This window comes from Dromaius novaehollandiae, chromosome 2, assembly GCF_036370855.1.
Source record: "Dromaius novaehollandiae isolate bDroNov1 chromosome 2, bDroNov1.hap1, whole genome shotgun sequence".
NCBI classification, from domain to species: domain Eukaryota; kingdom Metazoa; phylum Chordata; class Aves; order Casuariiformes; family Dromaiidae; genus Dromaius; species Dromaius novaehollandiae.
The window spans coordinates 144,088,462-144,112,128 of record NC_088099.1 but is presented as its reverse complement, the minus strand read 5'-3'; the positions used below and the strand labels follow the sequence as shown (position 1 = coordinate 144,112,128).

The 23,667-nt window shown below is 36.9% G+C and overlaps 1 protein-coding gene across 3 annotated transcripts in view; it reads left to right on the top strand.

The window, feature by feature from the left end:
• Positions 1-232: 232 nt before the first annotated feature.
• The window catches only part of SPAG1 (sperm associated antigen 1), a 45,441-nt gene continuing 22,006 nt past the window's right edge, over positions 233-23,667 (top strand). The window contains exons 1-10 of one of the 3 annotated variants that reach the window (XM_026119590.2): positions 233-329; positions 3,156-3,297; positions 3,896-4,055; positions 4,905-5,030; positions 10,054-10,121; positions 12,246-12,364; positions 12,942-13,047; positions 14,095-14,225; positions 14,894-15,000; positions 18,146-18,308. In XM_026119590.2, the coding sequence (XP_025975375.2) occupies positions 3,158-3,297; positions 3,896-4,055; positions 4,905-5,030; positions 10,054-10,121; positions 12,246-12,364; positions 12,942-13,047; positions 14,095-14,225; positions 14,894-15,000; positions 18,146-18,308 (1,120 nt within the window). In that variant the 5' untranslated portion in view covers positions 233-329; positions 3,156-3,157. Of the gene's footprint in view, positions 330-3,155; positions 3,298-3,519; positions 3,600-3,895; positions 4,056-4,904; positions 5,031-10,053; positions 10,122-12,245; positions 12,365-12,941; positions 13,048-14,094; positions 14,226-14,893; positions 15,001-18,145; positions 18,309-23,667 lie in introns of those variants that run through there. The other 2 variants (XM_064507666.1, XM_064507665.1) reach the window with 2 other exon arrangements.

The window sequence follows — 23,667 nt, the reverse complement described above, 5'->3', positions numbered from 1 at the left end:
TTTAGGTAAACATAGGGAAGAGCACTTGCCGCGACCGGGGGGAGGGGCAGCAGACCTGCCTTGGGAAATAACACCTAGCGGGATTCGTTTTAGCGACGAACCGTGAAAGCTAACAGTAACAGCGATAAAGCCGGGCAGGGCTGGGGACAAGCCGTTTCACGCGTCATTGCCGCCTTCGCCCAGAGGCGGCACCGCAGCCCCGGGCCCGGCGGAGGCGGCGGGCTGGGCCCGGCACGGCACTGTGTCCCTCCGCCATGCGCATGCGCGGCGGCTGAGGCGAGGAGGGGCGGGACGCGTCCGTTTGCCGGCAGCCGAGCGGCACCTGGCAGGTGGGTGCCGGGCCGCGGCGCGGCGCGGCGCTGCGTGAGCCTCGCAAGGCGGCGGCCGGGGAGAGGGGCCCTCCGCTCGCCCCGGCGCCCCCGCACCGCGCCGGTCGCTTGGGTTGCGCGCGGCGAGGCACGCGGCCGCTCGCCGGCCGCCATGTTGTACATAGCAACTGTTGCTAGGCGCTGGCCGGCCGCGCTGCGGGGGCAGCGGGGACCTGGGGCTCCCGGCTGGGGTGTGCGGTGCTCTGGGCTTGCTTTTTTTAAGGTAGATCTTAGTCCTGCCTCTGTGGGGGGACAGATGTGTCGGCAGCAGGCGGCGAGCTAAAGTGAGGTCTGCCCCGTCACCGCGTTGCCTGGGAGCCGGCCTCTGCCAGCACGGAGAGGGTGGCCTTGTGGTGCCCCAGCTCCCAAGGTTGATGCAAATACTGAAGGAGATAAAAATTTTGCAGTTTTACGCCATTTGTGCTTTTTGTTATTGTCTGTTTCCTGTATTAGTCCGTCTCTGCGTTATTTCTTTTAATTTCTTTCTAATGCTAAAGTATTAGACTGTTGAGGCAGAAACCTGTCTTTATGTGATACCTACATATGACCAATTATTATCCAAGTGATGCTGTATTATAAACATTGTTTGTGCAAATCTAATATGGGTAATTATGCTGGATACTAGAACACAATTATTTTGATTAGGTTTATAGCAATACCTAGGTGTCATCACTTACTAGCTGCCCCTATTATACTAGTTTAAAATTAACTGATCATGTCAAGTGCTATATAACACAGACAAAAAAAGGAACAACTTGTCCATAGAGCTTGGAATGAAAGTAGAAAAAAGATGCAGACAGCAAAGTAAAAAGTACCAAGGGAGACAGGGAGTGTCTGCTTTGAACACCTTGCTTCAGCAAAGGTGTGGACTTACGGAAAAGATCTAGATAAGTTCAGATAATCAGAGACTCAGAAAATACAGCTTGTGAGGAAAGACAAACATTGGATTTATTTTGGCTACAGAGAAGACAAAGCTTATAACTCAATAAGATACAGTGAGCTGGTTTAACATCTTGCCTCTGAAAAAAAAAAAAAAGAAAGATCCTGCTCCTTTTCCTTTATCCCCATCGTACTTGCTTAAAATAAGTAACACATTCTAGCTGCTAATCTTTTGCTGACTCCTGTGCCTTTGGATTTTTCCATAAGCCAAATCGATTCATCAAAATCGAAGACAACTATGCTAGCAAAAGGTTTTCTGAGTAGAGCTCACTCATGGAAAGCAGTCTGCAGAATGCTGCAACTTGTGCAAAAGATGAAGCAGAACTGTATGCCTGTGCAGTGCAGGAAAACAGAGGAAAACAAAACAGAGGAAAGCAAAAGCTTGCTTCTGTTAGCAACAGTGAGTTATTACTTATGCATCGTTGTCCATAAAATTCTTGGGCTCCAAACTCACCTTAAAAGTATGGCTTTGTGAAACCGTGAGCCAGACTATCAGTGTTCTGACATCAAAATGCAGAATTTATACTGATTCTTTAATTTTGCTGTCTTCATGTTCATTGATTTCCTTTGTGAGCTGATTTAACTAATTAAAATGACAGCCAACTAACACGGAAAATAAACCAAAATGGGATAATTTGGTAAATGCTAGTGGGAGTTTGACTGTGAAGCCCTGAGTGAGAAAAGAGGAGGGCAAGCCTTACCTAAATGATGTCAGTATCTGATTAGACTGGCTTAGCTGCCTGTGGAATTGCAGGCTAGGGCTGCAGTTCCATGGTCATTTTAAGTTGACTGAAGTGTAGGCTGTCTCTCCTTGCAGATCAATGGGAGTCTGCAAGAGCTGACATAATGTGGATCTGTTAGCCTGAAAGAATCCAGTTTACTGTTCTGAATTATAAACAGGATGTACAAGTGGCACTTGTACACAATGGTTAACAACAGATGAGGAAGTCCCTGAGGGGACTGAAAAGAGAAGGAGCTCTCTATGAGCCAAAGGTATATTACCAAGAAGGTGTCATAGAGATGACATTCTGACTTTGACCGAAGGAGACACATTAAAGTAAAAAGATAAAGCACTGCGATAAACAAGGTCACTGAATTTACATTTTACGAGACTGTCCTTTTATAGAGGGGCATTCAGGGAAAAGAGCATGAGAACAAAAGCTCCCTCGAGTCTTCAAACAGAGGAATGAGTATGCTGATCCAGAGGAGGTGTGAAAGACACAGTTGGATGTACGTAGTAAATGAATCACTAGAGTAGAAAGGCAGAGAAGCAAAAGAAAAACGAGTTTAAAGTAAAAACGTGGTCATAGTGAAGATGCCTTCAAGGTCAAGGTAAGATGCTGAAAAAGTACTGTTTATGAGTTTTGATCAGAGAGATGTCATTGGATATTTTGCAATTAAATGGGGGTGGACATTTTGGATTTTATCAGAAAGTGAAATCTTTGTATCTAAGAACTAAAAGTGGGAATCACTTTTCTTTTCCGGAAGTTTTTAGTGATATCACATTGTGTTTAAGGGAAAAATAGGGAATGTTGTAGGTATAAACATGAACGTTTTTCTTTAAGCAGTGTTTCTGACTAGTTCTGCCTCACAGAAACAGTAGAGTTGTACATACTCTTTTTCCAAAACACATCTCATATATAACCATATGTCAGTCAGTAGAGCTCTGCTAAAGGAGAGGTGTGTGAGATTTGGGCTTCAATTTGAAAATGTTTCTTGTGGCAATAGATCTGCTTGCATAAGAAAATATTATTTAGAAGCATGGGCAGGAGTAGTCTTTACCTGAGCATTGCTTGAAAATATAATTGAGTGCCAAAAGAATCACTGTATTTTTCTTTTAATGTCTAGTTATGGGTGATGACTCAGTACCATCTTTGTTCGATCAAGGAACAACTAAGACATATCAAATACCTATTGGTCATCTGGATTACAAATTCATTGAAAAATGCACAGATGTTAAACACTTGGAAAAGATTCTCAGGGTATTAAGGTACACTTTACCTTTTTTTCTTTTTTTAACTTCGTTATTAATTATATTCCTGTTCTGTAAATTTCACAGGAAGTTCAGCCTAAATATTATATTTGTCTTAAAACTCTTTGTGACTTACATATTTAACAATTAGAAATTAAAATACAAAGTTTAAGTAATTGTGTTAAAAGCGTTCAAATGATAACGTTAGAAATCCAAGTCCTGTTTTAATCCACCAAACAGGTTTAAGTAATTCAATGCCGGCTTTTTCTCAAATGCTGCCACTGGATCTTGGTTCTGTCATGAAACCATCTTGTCTGAAGGTTCGTGGTAATTTTCGGATGTCATGCTTATTTAACTTCTGCTGCAAATGCCAAGAGCATTTTTTTATTAGCACTGTGATGATAGTTTTTGAACTGCATATGTTTATCCTTTAAAAAGTGATTATAAGTTAACTCACTATGAATTTCTCATCAAAATGCAATCAGGTGTAGTTGAATTCAGTTATGGAGAATAGTCTTCTGCAGTCACTATGGTATACTTAGAAATGTTGAGACTTTGGGGGAGTGTAGTTCAGTTCTTTTTTTGTAGCTTTTAATTCTATGCCTTTATTTTAAAGGTCTGGTGAGGAGGGCTGTTATCCTGACCTTACCTCATTTTGTGAAAAGCGTATTGAGCATTTGCACCCAGGGAGCAGAGCTCTGAGAAAAGATAAGCCTGCAGCCACAGCTTCTGATTTTACAGCTGAAGAATGGGAAACAATTAATGGTGAACTAATGGTATGGTATAATTCTAATTTATAGTTTTTAGTGATAGGGATTGTAATTACTCTGACATACCAGTCTTAAATGACTGCTCAGCTTCTTAAACATAAGCAGCATGTGATTATTTGCTAGTGGTATAGCATTTTAGTTATCAGTCTTACATATTGAGATGTATTTGCTAGAAGAAGTGACCAGAGAATTCTGATTTTTCTTTTTTTTTTCCTTTTGAAATAATGCCACTGAGTCTCTAATTTCCATTATAACTTTAAAGAACTTATTTATATATACCTTTTAATTCAAAAAGCACAAAACAATTTTAAATTACTTCTAGGAAATGCATTTTTCACAATATGGAAAGCACTTTGAGAAGATAAGTAGATGTTTTTTGTTTCTTTCTATACTTTTAAGATAAGTTATAGGAAACAGCATTTACAGCATGTTCTATTCATACTATCCTATTTCTGTTTGAGAAAATTTATTTCCACTCCCTTAAAGAAGATTCTCTAAGTTCTTGTGAATGACCAAAGGCACCTCTGCTTCTTTGCCTATCCTATAATGGTTGCTCTTTTTTGTCTCTAAAAACCCATGATGGTTGTACTGGTAAAGGAAGGTGCTCTTATAATTACTATTGAGTTCATCTTTATCACTCCTTGAATCAGCAGACGGATTGAAAGAATTAACCCTTTTAGTCTAGAGTCATGAAATTAGGCTTGTGCTTAAGGCTTTTTTAAGCCTGGTCTTAATCTTTTTTCCCCCGCATTAAGAGTAGTGCATTATGGGGATAGTTGTTAGGGTCATTGCAGACTCTGAAGAATATCTGTTTTGCTACTTTAAGGTGCAGATATGTTATTTATTTCCTTTCAGAGCTGGGTGACAGAAATGAATGAAGATGATTATAAATCACAGTTTCTTAAAACAGACACACTGCATGAAAGACAGGATAACTTGCCTCCCATTCGTTGTTCTAGCAGCTGTCTTCCTGCTAGTCAGGTATCTTCAGTTTTCTAAAGCCATGTTTTTACAAATGTATGTTAATTATAGGCTTTTCTAAAATCAGAAATTTTTGTCTGTACAAATTTGCACTCGTTGAGTCTTTCCTTAAGAGATTTATTTTGATAACCAGAAAAAAACAAAACCAAAAAAACTGTGAATTCCCTCGCAAGAGATGAATGCTCAAACAAAAGTGCCTCTTCAGTGTTAGCATGTGTCTTGTAATAATGTTTTAATTCTAATCAGGAATTCATTTCTGAAGCAAACCTCCTTAAATGCCCTTTTATGTGCTTTGATTCACATTTCAGAGTGGTCTTAAAGCATATGATCTGGACTCCTTTTGGATGAAACTGTACTACGAGATTTTTCCTGCTGCCAGTCGGCATTTGTTCTGAGAGACCAGAATAAAGCTAGTCCAAAATGAATTCCCCAAAATACATACAATATGGATGTTGGATCCTCTGTACCAACTATTTCACTCTATAGCCCCTTTTGTGTTTGGCTGCAGTAGTGTAAATGTAGACTTTGACTCCCCTTATTTTATATCTTGATTTGGTATTCCTGCTTTCTATTCTTAGGGAAAAACCAAACTCCTAATTTAGCTGTAAAGCATATTTAACAAATCTTTGGAACTACAGTATAAACATTTCAATTTCTTCTAGCTATTAGTTTCCTCTTTCTTTCTTTTTTCCCTCATTTATTTTCCTGCCCAAAAAATATAGTGCTATAGGAAGCATTTACAGAAGAGTAGGTGTGGGAATGGGATTTTTTTGAGTTGTCAGATGTTATCATGGATGACTTCAGTCTGTTTTCCACTCCTTGTTTGGAATTCTGGGACTCTGTTATGATGAATTCACTAAAAGATTTTTCCTTTTTGCAGGTACACATAAAAATTCAAAATGTTATGAAAGGATCCTTATGAGTCGCATGATATTTTTTATTAATTGTTAATTTAACAAATCATCTTGGAATACTTACGTATTAGTAAATGACCGAATTCTGTATTGCTGAGAACTACTTCTTACTGTTAGCTAACATTTAGACACCAGACCAAGATATTGGGATAACTATGCACTCTCCATTATTTGGGGTACTAAGAGGCTGGGAATTCCAGTATAATGCTTTATAACTGCTTATTATTGAGATTAAATTTTTTCATTAATATGTCCTAGTTCACATTTTGCAATAAAAGTTCCTCTTGACTATCTTATTTTGCTGAGATGAAGATTGCCACTGTAGCTTGATTACTCTTGGTTTATGGTCCTACATGAGTGTTTCTTAGAACAGAAAATGGTAAATAAAATATTATGTAAGCTCAGCGAATCCAGAAATTCAATATTAGCATAAAGTGGTGTAAAGTGGCTTAAAGTCTAGGATATACAGTTTTACTAAAGAGGATATGATCTTCATTCAAAGGCAAAATGTAATTCAGATTTTTTTCTCTCCTCCTTTAAATAATGCAAGAGCCTTCAGTTCAAGTTTTTATCATTTTTATTCTCCATAGGAGGTTTAGGTAATAACATCATTTTTCTAACAAGGAACCCTAGATATAGCTTTATGCATTATCTGTTGTATATAACTTCCTTTCCTTTTGTCCAAGCAGACTGCCTCAGAAATAATTTTAATTTTATCTGAAAGAGGGAAGAGAGGTCTGAAATTGGGTTTTAGAATTCCATTTTTCATATAGCAGTACAATTATACCACTACTAGATCACTACTGAGTAAATGGAAGCTTTTTGTACAGTGTACATTAAATCACCTGCAATATCAAAACTCAAAAAAAATTAGATTAATACACTTAAGTTGCTATTTGTTTTCTTTTTTGCTCATAAACTGCATGAAATCTAATGGTTTTTAAATGTTTTACTAATCATTTAGGACTAATTCTTTTTTAGACTGGGATCACATAATTTTGTAACATGATATCAAAAATAAAGTTGGTATGATAAATTTCTCCTCTCTGTTAGAAAGAAATACACAATCCTTCCATTTAATATGTGTGTTATTTGATTGGAGACTGTGTATATGTAGTTGACTTGATGCATAAAAAGTCCAGTTATCTTGTGTGAAGTCAATCCTGAAAACCCCTTAGTGATCCCTACCTAAATCAGTGTATTATATCAGTGGATACAAGTTTGATAGATGAAGATGTTCAGGAAGGTCTCTGACCCTAGGTTTCCCAAAGCAGAGTCTCAGCCACGGAGTATCACAAACTCATTTACTGTAAGTGGTACAGCGGCAAATGACAGCTCAACCTGGGTGCCTCCGGATAGGGACCCGAACAAAGGAACCTCTGGGCAATTATAACTTTGCAATCTAAGCTCTCCGCCCCTCACGCAGTACATTCGGACCAATAGTAATATTCAGGTCTGGGGTCTTCCCGTTCATTATTGGGTCCTGTTGTTGCCTCCCAAGGTTCGGAGGAGGTAATTCCAGACCACGATAATTAACACTGCCCCAGCAGTGAGAGGAGGCTTTGTTTCTCAAGGTCCTAATGTCCGGCATGAGCCTTATTTCAAAGTCTTGACATCCTCCCTTTTGGAGTGTGAGACAGGAATACAGACTGCTTGTAATGTCCTTATCTTTCCAGCTTGAGCCGGCTCTGGGCCCTTTTTTACTGAACTAGGTGAAAATTCCTCATGTTATCTGAGTGCGGCCTAAGGCTTCAGCAAATTTAGCTACTCATGCTAAGTTAGTTTTATGTAAGTTATGCTAAGCGGCTAACTCTAGACAGCCCCAGTCCAATATGCTTTAACTAAGACATCTGTTTTGTCTGAAACCAGATATTCTTGCTGATACTAAATGTAGCTACAGTTTCAATTTATTGCCAATAGCTTATATCTCTGTATGGTTCTTTCTTCTTATTGGCCTGAAGTTACGGGGAAGATTGTCCACAAATCAGTAGATAAACAGTGAACTTTGTGTGGAATTTCCCTCTTTTAGACAATGTGGAAGTTTATCTGTCTTACATCTCTGTTTTCCTTTCAAGCTGCCCAGTAATTTGTGGTTACATCTATGCTTCAAAATAAAAGGGAACTGGGTAGACAGCTTGACTATTTGTGTTCCTAGCTGTCCACACTGCTTAATTATTAGTTTTGCTGTCTCATTCTATCCAGGACAGCACTAAAGCATGGGTTTAGAGATACTCAATTCCAAAAGTCAGTATGGAATTGTTCACTGGCCTTCAAAGATTGTGGGATCTGTGTGTGCTGAATTCTGGCAAAAAAATGACAAGGGCAGAGTTTTTTCAGTTCTTTGCTTGTAATACAAAGTACCCGAGAAAAGCTGACACAGGATGAAAGCAAACTTTTCATGAAAGGCTCTTGGATGGGATGGAATATTAGTGATTGAGAAATTCCTGACTCTGCTGGAGCTGCAGCTTGATCCCAAGAATATGAAACCTGGAATTTTAAGGATTTGTGCATTTTTGGGTCCACACTTCTGCCTTGTTCCACAAAAGGACAAACTGGCCGTTCTCTCCCTGTGCTACAATTGCATTAATGTAAATACCTTATGAGTTTTCTTCTGAGAGTTTCACCATTTTTGTGGTCACTGTCTGCCTTTCTATTTAAGTTATAGAATTCTGTTTCAAAAAGAGGTTTGATATTTAATAAATGAGTGAGTTCACAATATATATTATATATCAGGATAATGATAAGTCACATTCCAGGGAGCCCTATTTAGGACTCACCACCTCCAAACATGCATTAATCCATAAATATATTTGTCATTTCGTCTAGCTTCTTGAAAGATCAAGACCATTAGGAGTAGTTCTAAGTCATATACTCCAAAAGTTTATGTAACCTAACATTATAAATGTTTAACATTATACATGTTAGGTTACAGATAGCCTGAAGTGTCTACCGGAAGGGTCACATTTACATTATGTAAATTGGTCTGTAGAAGTATTTCCTTGTTACAGTGTCACCACTTGTAAAGCTAGTTTAAGAGGTTGTGGTTTGTTTCTTTGGTTCACTTTATCATGTGCTTAGTTGCACTGATATAAATATTTAGGGATTGCGCTGTAAACTGTATCAGATTGTTTGAACCCAGATGAGTGTCAGTCTGCAACCCCACAAACAATTACACTGGTGTAACTCCATGAGTGATGGATTGCAGGGAAAGAGCGGGGCTGAACGGCCAGGATGGAGCAGGTGGCAGTATTTTGAACTGGCTGTGCCACGGGGGAGTGCCTGTTTGGAACCACACCTTGTTGTTAAGTATTGTTGGAGTCAGCAAGCAGGGAGGGACATTTCAAAAGCACAGTCTCATGACAGAGGTGCAAAAGATGCCAAAGGTGCCAGCCATGGAAATAGGCTCCATTAGCATAGGACATGAGTTGAGATACTAGTCAGTTAAATCAGTTACTGAGACCGATTGTTGCAGGAAGTTCAAAGAATAAATTTTGGGTAAGGCAAATCTTAATGATGAAGCTTGTCTAGAAGATAGAATGAGTGTAAATCATCTTGGGAGTTAGCTCGACGGGAGTGTGAAATAGTCAAAGGAAGTACAGAAACTATTCTGAAGTCAAATCAAACTTTGTTATGTTTGTTTAGAAGGCTTCAGGAGCTGTCAGAACCTCTGTATTCCATTCTCTTGGGAATGGCAGGCCTAAAATGAGGTTAGTGGTTCAATCTCTGTCAAACATCTCATCACAAGGTTGGGATTTCCCAAGGGTAAGTAGAGTCCTCCTTTGCTATATTGAAAGGGCTGGTTTGGAAGATGGCAACATGAGATACCGATTAGGAAGAGCTGTCTCCTGTCCAAAGTTTTATCCAGCATTTCTGTGACACGTAACAGGACAGTGGAGAGAAAGTGTGAGACTGAAGATTTCATCAGAATGCAATATGTCAGATGCATAAAAGATTTTCTTTAAAGCAAGATGAATGAAGTTTACAAGACTGTGTTGAGATTAGTCATAAACAATGTTAGTTACAAATGATATGTACTGCAGGAACAAACAAACAGGCAGTGAATTTCCTCTTTTAAAAATTGTCTTACAGGCTGACTGTTTCTCTTTCAGAACAAAAATTTACAAAACAAGCAAAGAAACAAGAAAAATATACCACGGGATTACAGCGAATGGGACAAGTAGGTTAAATCCTTTGTGTTTAAGTTTTTTTTAACTCGTATTTATTTACTTATGTACTAACAGAACACAATTATTAGACTTTTTAAAGTATTTTCCAGAAACATAACATTAAGGTCAACATTTTCACAGAATTATAGCACTTCAATGAAACTTAGCTTTTCATAATAAATGTTCTGTTAAAATGCAAATGATGTAATGTGGTGCTAACAGCTGAAAACAAGTTAGCCTTTACCTTTTGTTCACGCTGCAAATAAAAAGTAATCTTGTTTCAGATCTCATTTTGTCTTTCTGCATCTAAGATATAAAATCTAGGGAGGTATGCAGAAACACGGAACTAAAAATAGCTTACTCTACCAGCTTTTTGAAAGAATTTCTAAGTTTATTTAACACGTTTGTAAATTTTATCTTCAGTGTATCTAAAGCCGCAATTCTAAATTGAAAAGAAAGTTGATGAATCCTTAGTCATGCACTGAGTTGCACCAACTTCAAAGAATAAGCTTGAGGCAGGTGCATTAGTTTGCTCAAATGCAGTTACACATAATCAGATTTCAGACAATACCTGACTACTTCAAGGGCGTGTGGAGCCCCGATGCAAAAGTATTTTCTGCATCAGGTAACGATAGCATATTACCCTCCCCAATTACATGACAGATTCGTGCCCCCAACCTGTGGAGCTGTGGAGAGAGGATGCACGTACTTCTCTGTTTTGCACAGTAACAGCTTTTCTCTAGCTCCTTGAATCTGGAATATGATACTGTAGAATCAGAGCGATGATGCACAGGTTTCCAGTGGTGCAGATAGGGGGAGCTAAATTCAGAGACTGGGGGGTTTGAATGATGAAACTATTTCAGTATCTCATAAAGTCCACAAAAGCCCTTTCTGCGTAAGACACTGTTCTTGCAAACAGTTGTGCATATCAGTTTTTAGTGCATATCAGTTTCAGATATATGTGTTGTAGAAATTGGAGCCTTTTTGTTTAAATGTGGATCAAGGAAATTTGTTAGCAAAAATAACTTCTACAAAAGTCTATTCTTTCATCTGTTTTTTTCCTCTGTATCATTTAAAGTTGTTATTTATGCATTTTGTTTACAATTTTATGTATGTGCTCAATCTTTAAGTGCTTTGGCATGCTGATAACATTAAAGTTGTTTGTGAATATTCCAACAGAATGAATGCATTTTGGGTAATATTTGTGTACTGAAACAGAAGTTGTTTGAAGAAACTTGTCGGGTTTGAAGCATATCCTGTTTTCAGAACATTTTGAAGATCATTTAAAAATCATCAAGTCATGCTTAGAAAATTTCTGAACCAAAAAGCTTTCCCTTCATATTTTAATAGCATTTATTTTGAAATGTGGTTAATTTATAGTAAAAAGCTAAAAATACACTTGCAAAAGATCAGAATCAAAATGGAGCACAATTAGTCTTATCTGAAAATATTCTGATTTGCATAATTTTTCAGAATTGTGTCCCTATTTCAGATGGTAATTATTCATATTGTCAAGATTATTGTGGAAAGCAAAGGCTATTTCTCATTAAGTCATAAATAGAATAGTAATTTAGTGTTTCTAGATCATATAGGATCTGGTTATTATTGTATTTGTTCTCCAGGACTACAGCATCAATATTTATTTTAAAAATTCCTAAACATTTTCAAAAGCCACTTCAGAGTACGCTGGGAAGTGTCTGAGATGCTGTTTTGAAATCTCTCTCACATTTACAGTAGTAATCACTTTGAAGCCATTTCTTAGGTATTTATGACAAAAGTTAATACAGATGTTTGATGGGGCTGGGACTAAGCCTGAAGATGTTGTTTCTTAAATTTTACCTGTTCTCTGTTGCGTGTAGTTTATCAAAATGGTTTTTTTTGGGGAGGTGGGGTCGTTGTTTACTTGTTTTTTTCTTAACCAGAAGGGAGGAGGAAGAGAGGAATATACAGATATAGGAGAAACACAAAAAACAACACAGAGAAAAAAAATAAGATCATAGTTATGGATAACTGAACACAGATGGCCTTTATCCCTGATTTCCTTTGGTTTATAATGAAAATATAGTATGCCTTTCTCTTAGCAGAGGAGTCGTGCAATGCAGCATTCTTCTATTTGTTATTTTTATTAATTTAAGGTTCGATGTGGAAAAGGAGTGCTCTAAAATTGATGATGGCTGTGAAGAAACTAACTCCAAAGCAAGATTCTTTACTAGACCAAGTTTACCTGTAATTGAGAAGAAAATAGATACAACAGGTAATGACTTAAAAGTATATAATTTTTCTTTTCCTTTATTGTAATACTGTGTAGCAGATTGTGCACACAAATTGAAGCAGCACATTCCAGAGGAAAAAGTGTCGTTTTTGGTTTTGAGCCCCTAGAGATGATAAAATACTTACAAGGTCAACTGAAAATGAAGCCATCTTTGACAAAAATCTAGTCTTGCTATTAAAGATCAGTTGAAATATTTAATTTGTGTATAGGTTGAGAGAGCTAGGTAAAGATAGCAGAACTATGTTTTGTATTATAAACAAAGATCTGTTTGCTACCAACAGTTGAGTAGGAACCTCTGGAATATATAGGCTTTTTGATCATTACTGAATATAGGTTCAAAAACCACTTATATCTTGTTTTCTAAATTATATGTGTATCATAAGAATTTAGGCTTTTTTATACAAAATAAAACACAAACTTGCATTTTAATAAGCTGGGTTCTTTATATTTTTTAAAAATAATATACAGAAAGTGACATTCAATGTATTTTAGCTGAAAATGTTTTGATAGCATCTATGCAAGTTGTTAGCTGTTGTTATGTATGAATATTTTTCTTTAGGCATGACAAAGAAAGAAAAGACCTTTATTGCTACTCGTGAAAAGGAAAAGGGCAATGAAGCCTTTGCTATTGGGGATTATATGGAAGCAGTGACATACTACACTCGGTAAGTAAATACTACTGCGTTTCTTTATTTTAATGACTGTTACTTGTGAACGCTACGTTTAGAGCAATCTGATTAAGGCAACTTCTTATTGAAGCAATATCTAGTGGCAATTAGATGATTTTCAAAAGGCAAAAAGACTTGACAGAAGAATACTTAAAGTACTGTTACATCCTGATATTAATTTTTATTAATCAGGAAGAGAAGTGGATGATAGTAATGGGACAGAATTTGCAGGTCTCGAACTTATTCAGATTTTTCAAAACAATTGAGAATCTACAGCAAGTTGATAAAAATAAAAGGATAAACAGAATGGTGAGAAATTAATTACTGACAGATTTACTGAAAAATTTATGCATTAGTAGGATTATCTCTGTTATTAATAAGTAAAATTATTTTAACAAAAACTTCTGTTTAGAAAAAAGAAAATTCGTCGTGTGCAGCTTCATCATAACACTGTGATTAGCAGTAGTCCAGAAGAAAAGAATATTAACACTGGATTAAAAAAATATGAGATTCTTACAGGTTCATTGCTGCTGTAAGACCTCTCTGCTAAATGTGTTTCAGAAGTAGAAAAGTTCAAGGTGAATGGGATCAGGCATGACAGGAGCACCTGGAGGATTCAATCCACTTCTAGCTAAGCCTTTCCATTTTACAAGCAAGACAAGGAGAAGCCAGCCTGGATTCCCACACTCTTCACCGTACAGCTCTCCAGACCTCTGTAGTCACTCTTTCTACTCACGAGTTTTCATTTGGCAGCATCATTAGAGCCTGCATGGATGGGCAGTAAGAATTAGTAGTTTAAGGGCCAAATGAGCCATGACAGCTTCTCTGCATCTCGGATCTAAGCCCCAGCAAGCCCTCCCAAGACAGTAAATCTTGTTGGTGGATGGGTGTCTCTGTTCCTACAGGAAGGAGTGTCTAACCACGATCATTAATATCAATATTAATATTGTCATAATACTGTTTTCAGCTTCTAATAGTGAAGTGTTTCTACATTCAGGTTTTCTAGATGAGAGCCTACCACGGTCAATACTCTGTCTTTTTCAGGAGTATATCAGTATTGCCCACTGTGGCTGCATATAATAACAAAGCTCAAGCAGAAATCAAACTTCAGAACTGGCACAGTGCTTTGCAGGATTGTGAGAAGGTGCTAGATATGGAACCTGGCAACATAAAAGGTAAAGTGGGAAGGCAAGTTTACATTTCACATATTTATTTCTAGCAAAAAAAAATGGTACAACATCCAGTCATGTCATTTGACTTCACAGAGCTTTGGATCAGTTCCAAGTAGGAAGAAGAAAATAGATTAGTTCCCCAAACTAATTTTAATAGTAATTTGGGGGTTAGGGCAGTTTTATGCAGCCAATTCTTTTGATCTGCAATGGCTATTCTAATGCAGTAGCATGGACTAATTCTTACTTTTCATATGATGATTACAAGCCCTCTTGTATTCATGCAGTGTATTGTTTCCATAATATCCACAATGGAGTATTAATCAGCTTAAAAACAACATGAACACAGTGAAAGGTGTTGATTTAATCCTTTCTGAAGGTAAGTGCTTGACTATAGCTGACCATACTTGCATGAGAGGAGGGAAGAAATTGGAAAAATATGGGGAGATCATTCACAATTCATGATCGCTATCTCAAATGAAGGTGTCATGTCAAATTACAATTATTAAAAAACATCAAGAGAACAGTAATTAGTAGCACCTCATTATGAGTTAAATGTAGACTTTTAAAAATCATTTTACACTTATACTTCATATACATAGAAAAAATAGCGTGGTGTTGTCATCTTTATGCTTCAAAAGTATATATAAATAATACACTTTCTTCCTTTGTAGCTCTGATGCGCCGTGCCACTGTAAACAACCATCTGCAGAATTATGAGACAGCTATAGAGGATCTGATGGAAGTATTGTATGTTGAACCAGAAAATGCCATAGCTAAGGTAGAAACAAATTACTTGCATATAACTAGAAAAAGGCTGTGTGGAGTTGTAGAATGAAGCGCGTACACTTTATATTGTTTGATTTGAACATGAGTTCTGAGGACGCAAGCGATCCACTTTTCAAGACCACCTAGGTGCCTATAGTGGAAATTAGGTACCTGAATGGGATTCACCAAGTCTTCTCTTCACTAAATCCTGAGAGGCTGTAGGCACTGAAGTTTTCTCTATTAAAGTAATTTAGGTGCCTAAAATTCTGCTTCCGAACATGTGCTCATTGTGTTACTTTCTTGGCTGATCAAAGTTATTTGGAAATTTCTCTCAAAAAGATCCATCCTGATAGGTATACCTGAAGTTTGACACACAAATCACAAGAAACATTCAAAAAAATGTGCCAACCTTTTATATGGGAATGCTGTAGCAATAGTGTTAACCCAAAAGAAGACTAGGGTTCTGTCCCCACTTCTATGTAATATTACAAATACTCATTTCCCATCTCCAAGCTGCAACAAGGTGTCTTTAACACTTTCTGATCTGGACCCTTCTGAGACAAAAATGCATTATTTATGGGATCAGAGAGAGAAGCAGGCAATGACTTAGTAGCCCAATCTTTCACAACTGTGTAAATGGTCTCTGGAGCATGGATAAGATTTTAGGATATGTGACTATAATTAACTTTTAGATAAGTTCATTTAGACAAGGATATACTATGATCTTCTCTTTGTGAATACAGATGAAGCAGAAATGGTAATCAGGATGTATGTTCTGATCACACTACAGGTTAGAACAGAAGCTCCATTCAATTTAATTAATTCCTAAGGTTTGGTCTTGTAGATGTTTTCCCTTCAATGGGAAGAAGCAACCGGACTTTTATGACTAGGATCAAAAATTGCAGCCTGCACATCTGTTGCAGGGGAATACCCACTTCAGGCTGGGTATCAGAAGAGATACCAGCAATTTCACTGATGTAGAATGATTTGTGAAGTCTCGTTTATCCACCCAAGACTCATTCTTCATGCAGCAACTCTGGTGGTACTTCCACAGCTATGAAATTGACTCCATATTGCTTCCTTGTATGTCTGCCACTGTGCAACTCATGCCGCTTTATCTCTTTACATGAGAGTTGTTTTGGCAGAATTAGGGTCTCTGCTGACACTGTAATTCATAAAATCAGCAGAAGGGATGTATATAGCGAGGGCTACCATGGGTGACAGGATGGTCAGTCACCCTTCCAGGTTTTGGACTAAGAAAGCAAGGTGCTTTCTTCCCAGATTCAAGGTCAGGATGGCAACCTTGTACTACTATTATTTCAGCTACACAGGACAAGATTGATTCATGTCATTTAATCTCTATTTTCTTAAGGGTGATTTGTGGCTTAGAACCCAGTCCTTGCATTTGGACTCTCCATGTCCTTGGGCCTCTTCAGTACTAGGCAGTTCAGTATTAAACTGTTCTTTGCCTGTCCATTAGGAGTCCCTCATGCTGGTAACCTCCCAGTTTTGTTTACGTACAATTCCAAGACCGTGTGCAATCACCTCATTGTGTGAACTCTGTTTGGCTCTTATTGCTAGCACATTTTGAGCTGTTAGCAGCCTGCTTATTGTTACTTTTTCCTGTGGAGTTATTTGATCTTTGTTATTGCTTGCACCAGAAAGTGGGAGAGGCCCATGTCTGTATGTCAAATTCACCATATATAGCGTTCATCCCTGACAGGGCATTCCTGCAGCTAAATTCCTGTCCAGAATAGTTCCTGAGTTTCACATCAAGCAAGGAACCCACCCACCCACTTTTTTCCCCCTTCTTTCTTTTTGTTAAAGACTGGTCTGTTTAGAATTAAGCCCTAAGAGAGCTCTTGGTTTTTTTTCTCTTTGCAAGACTGGACTACTAAATAGCTTGTGAATCTGTGTTGACAAACTTCACAACAGTATGTGTGGAAAGATTATCAAATACACTGTGCTGAGACTTCTTACAATACTGACAGACATAAAGTGCTGTCCTTCAGTGTGTATACACTCTCCCAGATCTCCAAGTATGTTAGTCAGCTTTGCTGAGTAGTGCTTTTGTTCTTCTCTTGCTGAAAGCAGATGTCTGGTCTTTGTCCATGTCTTTGCCAGCTGTTGTGTCTTGGCTGAGGTATCTAGAGGTGCTACAGTGCTTGGCAGGGCATTCCTAAAGTTGCTCTTTGACTGGACGATCCCCCAAACCCTCATGAGTTAAATAAGAATGTATGGAATGCAGTTGGTATTCCACACAGAATGAATGCAGTTGGTATTCCACACAGAATGAATGTTTATGTGTAGAGTCACTCAAAGAAAGAAAGGCAAGTTGCTTATCAATTACTGGAATTCATTAAGGTGTATTGTCCACATGAATTTTTGCTTGTTCCTGTCCTTGTTTTCTCTTTTTCTCAATGGACTGAGTGCTGAAATGGCACAGCATGGAAAAAAAAACAGAATAGCGAGTAAGTTGGATGTGTCTTATTCTGCTCTGAAAGTGTAAAGGGAAATTGGAGGTTTTTTTCCTAATTAATCCAAAAATGATTACAGAATGAGAGGCTGTTTAATCATCCAATTTGTATTTCTTGCAGTAGTAGCAAACCTTTTCATTATTCAACAGGGTGCTTCTGCTACACTGCTAAGAAATTGTTATCTCTTTGGTTCTATTCTATCAGTTACACCCCTCCCTCATATCCATCAGACACTGAGCTCTTCATAGCATACATTTTGATAAACTTGTTTTAAGCTTTCTCAGAGATTCTGGAAAGAGCATGTCATCCATGGGTCTTAAATATGTCTTTTCTGAGTAGACCATGTCAGGTGTCACAATAGCACAATCTACTTTCTTTCTTAATTATTTTATTTAAATTTTTGACCTAAACAGTTCATTCATGAAAGGCATGTATTTATTTGTGTAATGGCTTCTGATTGAGTTTCTAAGAGACAAAAATAGAGTGTTAATCTCAGTTCCGATACTGACTCTTGGAAAAGTCACATGTATTTTCTCTATTTTTATATTTGTAACACTTATCTGGTTAATTTATCAGGTTGTTATGTGGACTATTTAACAGAATATACCTTCTGGCTATAAATTACAGTTTATATACCTTTAAAAAAGGTTTCTGCTATTGCTATTTGTTTCTGTATTGCAGAAAAATCTGTTAGAGATTGAAAAGAAACTGGAAGATTTAAAGCCGGTATCTGAGACTAAAAGCAAAGGAAAAAAAATACTAATTCAAGATATAGAGGATTCAGAAGCTGATGAAGAAAGAGGGGAAAATGCGAAAGATTATGAAAGAAGCAGAGGAGATAAAAGTAATGTCATATAATTTTCTATTCAGTTTTAACCTAAGAAAAAATCATTGCCTTTGATACTACAAGCTTTATTCACACAATTCATCCGTATTTGCTTGTAAAAATAGTTGTCCCATTTGAAGACGAAAATTATATTCTGTACTTAAAAGTAGATCTTCTCAGAGTGTGAAATCTAGAATCCCATTGTATTACACATGCCTTTGGAATTATAAGAAGAGTATAAGGCAGAGATGGATGGAAAATGCTCACAAAAATCAGCTACTTCCTTGTGTCCTCTATGATTTCAGACTTGTCCTTTGATGTGGGTCCTGGAAGTTATTTCTCCTGGTGTTAGAGAACATCTTGTGCTCCTTAGCTATTTCCCTCATACAGCTCTCCTGCCTTTCCACCATCACCTTTTCCTTCTGCATTTTTTCCTTCCTATATTAGTGATGGGATCAGAGAGTGTCAAAATGATCAAGTGGTAGTTAGCTTGACTCTTGTTTCAAAAAAAATGAATCATATTTTTTAACTTAAAAGCTTATCTCTGTGCACTGAAAGTATATACAAGAACGTGTAGTTCTTGCGCTGTGTGTAGCTTACAAGCAGTTGAAATACAGCTTCTGTGTCTGGAGTATTATGTGAGTAACTGCAAGACTACTGAGATGAAGCTGCTGGCATAACCAGAATGCCTGACTGTAGGAGTAAGTGAGGCTATTGAGGCTTGCACTAGCAGATTGCTTTTAGATCCAGCTGCATATCTGGGCCCCAGCCTGCAACAGATTGATGACATCCTTGGGTTGATTTCCACCCTTTCCCCTTTCTTTTGGTTCTTTAAGATAATTTGGTGTGATGATTGGGGCTTTTGTGTCTTTCATGGCCTATGTAGTTCTTTGTCTTGGACTTAAATCAGTGCACGCACTGTGGGTTTTCCAATAAGCACAATTTTCCACTTAAACTTGTAAATTGTCCTGTATTGTGAAGAGTAGACTGTATGTGTATGATTTCATAATGAACTATTTGCACAAGACTTTAAGAAAAATATATTTTTCAAAATCAGTATGTATACACTAAGTCTCCTCAGGTAAAACCACATCCCTAGCCTTAAATATTAGTTAATTTGAGGTTGTTTTCCACTGGGAGCATTCAGATGACTAAAGTGCCTTTGAGGTCCTTAGCAAGACTCCCATTCAGTTGATGAAGGGTTAGGATTCTAAACGTACGGAAGATTGTCAGCTAACATCAATGATGTATGTGTTCATGGGATATAAATAAGTATTTTGAGACTTAGGGGGCAAGCTATTTACATCTTCCTAGATTACTCTATATTTTAAAGTGCATCTGGAAACAAATACAAAGTCAATACAATTATTGAATAAATCTGATATGTTCTGTTTAGGTAATAGCAACAAATAGAGTAAGCATTTTTTTTCTAGGCAAGTATAGTTACATTTACTTCACATTATAGTCAATAAGCCTCATGCATTCCTACTAATCTTTTAATTTATAGATGGAAAGAAAAACAAAAAAACATTTCATGCTTTCTTTAACTCTGAAAAGTTGATTTCTTAACTTTGAACAAATGGTCCATATGTAGTCTCCCTTCATCTTCTATGTCTCTGAAAGCAAAAGCAATTAAAATCCATTTTGGGCAATAGAAACTGAAAAGTGCTTGCATCCTAGAAAATAAAAATACTAATAATCAGACACTAAAAAACTGAAAATCATGTGCATATGTGAAAAAGCATCTGGCATAGTGATACGTTTATAAGAAGTTATAATCTCAAAAAAGAAATATGGTTTCCTTTGGTCTTAAATATTATGTTTTACACAGCCCTTTTTATTCATTAAAATTTGCTGAATTTTGTGATATTTTTCTTAATCTGTTAGAACAATTAAAAAAATACAGTAAACTGAGTTCTGAAATGCATAAAATATTTATTTGTAAAAAGAAGAGTGTATTTAAACAAAATCTAAGTTAGCTTTAAAATTATTTTCTTTCAACCTGTTATTGCTTCAGATCTTTAAAAAGATATGCTTTAGGCACATAAAAGAAACCTCATAACAGACAAATCTACATATTGCTAGTGTACCATTGGAAGAGATGTTGCCCAGATTTTTTGTGAATGGTTTATTTATTAAGCTTTAGAGGTCAAGAGAATATTCTTCTTCTGGATGAGACATCTTTCTCAAGTCAGGATTGTTTTCTTTGATTTCATATGTGTTCTGCTATTTTGTGCACTTTGCGATTGCTGGTTTAGTACTTGAAGCTTCAATGCATTTATTTTTCCTGTGTGTTAAATCCTTCTTCTGACTTCTAGCTTGGCTTTATATATGTTACTAAATTTACTTGATGCCACAGCAGTTGGCTTCAGAAAATTATTTCGTGTTTTTTTTCTAGTCTCTTTTCTTCTCGTTAGCACCAAATTATGCTCCTTGTCATTGAAAATGACAGCAGCAATCAGATGCCTTTTTAACATGATGTGGTACCATTCTTAGGTCATCTCCTTATGTCAGTCTGCTATCTTGTGACTTCATTTTCTTTCACTAGGTTGTCTTTTTTAGGGGTGTTGTTAGGGAGCTGAATAGGTAGGAAAACTGGCTCAGCATCCTTTATGAGTTACATAACATATTCTCTGCTGATTTTGACCATGATTGTTTCTCTGAAGTAATGTGATTTCTGCCATTAAATATAACAGATACTATCACAATGACTGGTTTTACGGCTTTCCAAAACAAGTAGGGTTGATAATACTCTTTGAGTTTCTCTTATTGATTTTCTAAACGTGTTTTATTAAATGGAAGTATTCAAATAAAACTGGATTCTTTGTCTTTATATTTTCTTTATTTCTTGAATTATTCCATATGAGTAGTGAAAGATTTATCTGATGCTACCGATAATTCTTCAACATATGTGTTGATGTTTCATGGCTTTTCACGGAGAGCAATGAGTAAGGTCTTAGATTTGCATTTTGAAGTTTCTGATTCATTTGGAAGCAAAGCTTATCAGGTAGGAGATGATTAGAGCTTTTTGCTGCTTAAGAGACCAGTTGTGCTTGCTTTTGTATTTCCAGCATTGCTAATACTGCTTTCTGCTCTCCTCTGCCACTGAAGCTCTGAGATGACTGAGGCATGATCTGTTGGTTAATGCTTACCGGCTGTGCTCCTGTACCTGTGCTTCTCTGTCTTCGCTCACTTGACCCTTATGCCATACATGAATTCACATCTAATCAAATCTTAATTCTTACTAATCTCCCTGACAAGAACTTTACTGTAATAGAAACTTCCTTTGCTGCTGTGTTCTTGAATAATAATTTACTGTGTCTGTTCTTGTTATGGTTAGAAGCATTATTGATGAGGCCTTGTAGGAGGTTGTTTGGCCACCATTAGACTAGTTATTCTGTATTGCCTAACCTCTTCCCAGGGTGCTTGCTCATGTGTTATTTTTGATTTTTAGAACTGTATACTCTGTAAACTCTCATTTATAATTGATTCGTATAGGCTCTGGCACAATGAAGCGCAACCTGCTGTGGCTTTTAGGCTGTATTGCAAGCTAGCAATATGCAAAATTAGATTATGCTAAGATAAACAGCACTGAAAATTAACTCTACAGTTGCATGTGTAGTGAATTTCCTGAACCCTCAGTTAGAAGGCCAGTATACATGTGGACCAGTAATTCTTTTCATTCCCTATTAGGAAAGACTTCAATCTTCTCTGTTCCTGTTGCTCTTGCAGCCCAGATTGTTGTTTAATTTTAGTTTTACTGCTCCTGAACAGTCAGAAATTAGAATTACTTGAGAATTCTGTCTGTTATATGTTCTAGCTTAGAACAATTCAGGTCCAATTTATATCAGCTAAAGCAAGAGCAAGTAATAAAAACAGAAATTTACTGGCACTGTGTGGCACAAAAGCAAAACATTATTAAAAATATTAAAAATTCATCTGTGGAGATTTGGACGATTCCAGTTGCCTTCTAATATAGCTAGTCCAGAGCTGATAAGAGAATTAAAACTGTTACCTGGGTTCATCGGTGAATTGATTGTGAACTGAAGTAAGGTATTTTGCTTTTCATTCTGTCACCATTATTTTTGTGCTGTGCTTCTGGAGGATAAATACATTGTGTAGCTGGAAAATAATATTAAATGAAAGATGATGTCATCCATTACAAAAAAATCCTTGAAATATTCTTTTTGGAGTATTTGATTTGTGACAGCCCTTCCATTTCAAGTTGGTTCTTTTTAATATTAAAATAAATTAAAGTTCTTTCTAGTTTATATTTGTTGTCATTTCAGTCAAAATCCTATCCATACTTTTCAGTATCTTTTTTTTAACTTTTGAATTTACAATGTATCTAGGCAATTTCTTTCTTTAAGAAAAGTTTATTAGCATCCCTTCTTTTTAAGGCAAAGTGCAGACTACTGCTTTTATGAATACATTTCCCTGTTGAAACCAATACAGAAATATTGTTTATGTTATCAACACTGAAACTGAAAGATTGTGCGGATTGGATTTGAGATAGAGAAATAGATATGCACAATTTTGTGTGTGGTGTTTACTCAATCCAGAACTGTTTAGGGACGTTGCATAATCTGACAACTAAACAAGATCATTATGCATATTCTTTATTTTCAAGGAGACTCCAAATTTTATAAATCTTTCCCACCTATGCCAGAATTGGTTCTGCACACTTCATCTTCAGGAAATTTTCTTGTGTATTAAGGCAAGGATAGTTCACATTAACTGTGTGCTTTTCTTGCTTTTGCCTTGTCTGTGGCAGTTGGGATGCTCTTCCAGAGTGTTTCTCTCTAGAATTTTGTCCAAGAAACTTGCCCAGTCACTTTTTTGTCTGTGCATTTAAAACTTTTTTTTCCTTTTTCTTACTGGAAGGTATATAGAGTATTCTCTGTTTGGGTGAATGTAAATTAAAGCTATTCTAGCATGTATCCTAAGGAACTGATGATTATAATACTGCTGTCTTTGCTCATCTGTCCATCTAGCCTTTTATCATATTCCTTCCTACTTCATAGAGTTGAACCTTTTGGCATATTTGGCATTGTCAGATCTGGTGAATGGATGGAAGTCTCAAATATAAATAGCTTACTTTAAGTTTCATTAAAATAGGTTTTGGGTAGAATATATTTATCCTACCGCTATTCCCTCTGTGGAAAAAAGCTGGAAAAACTTACTAAAAAACCAGATATTTCTAAAGAGAGAGACTACAGGCAGGAAGGACTCTGTTGGAGCGTTCGTCTCTTAGGTGCTCGCCAATCGGCTGTGAAGCACACGTCCACCCGGAACAAGGCTCTAGGAGCTCTGCTGCATATGGCGCTATCTACTTTTAAGCATCTTACACTTTTCCATCCTGTCTGGTTTGATTTCA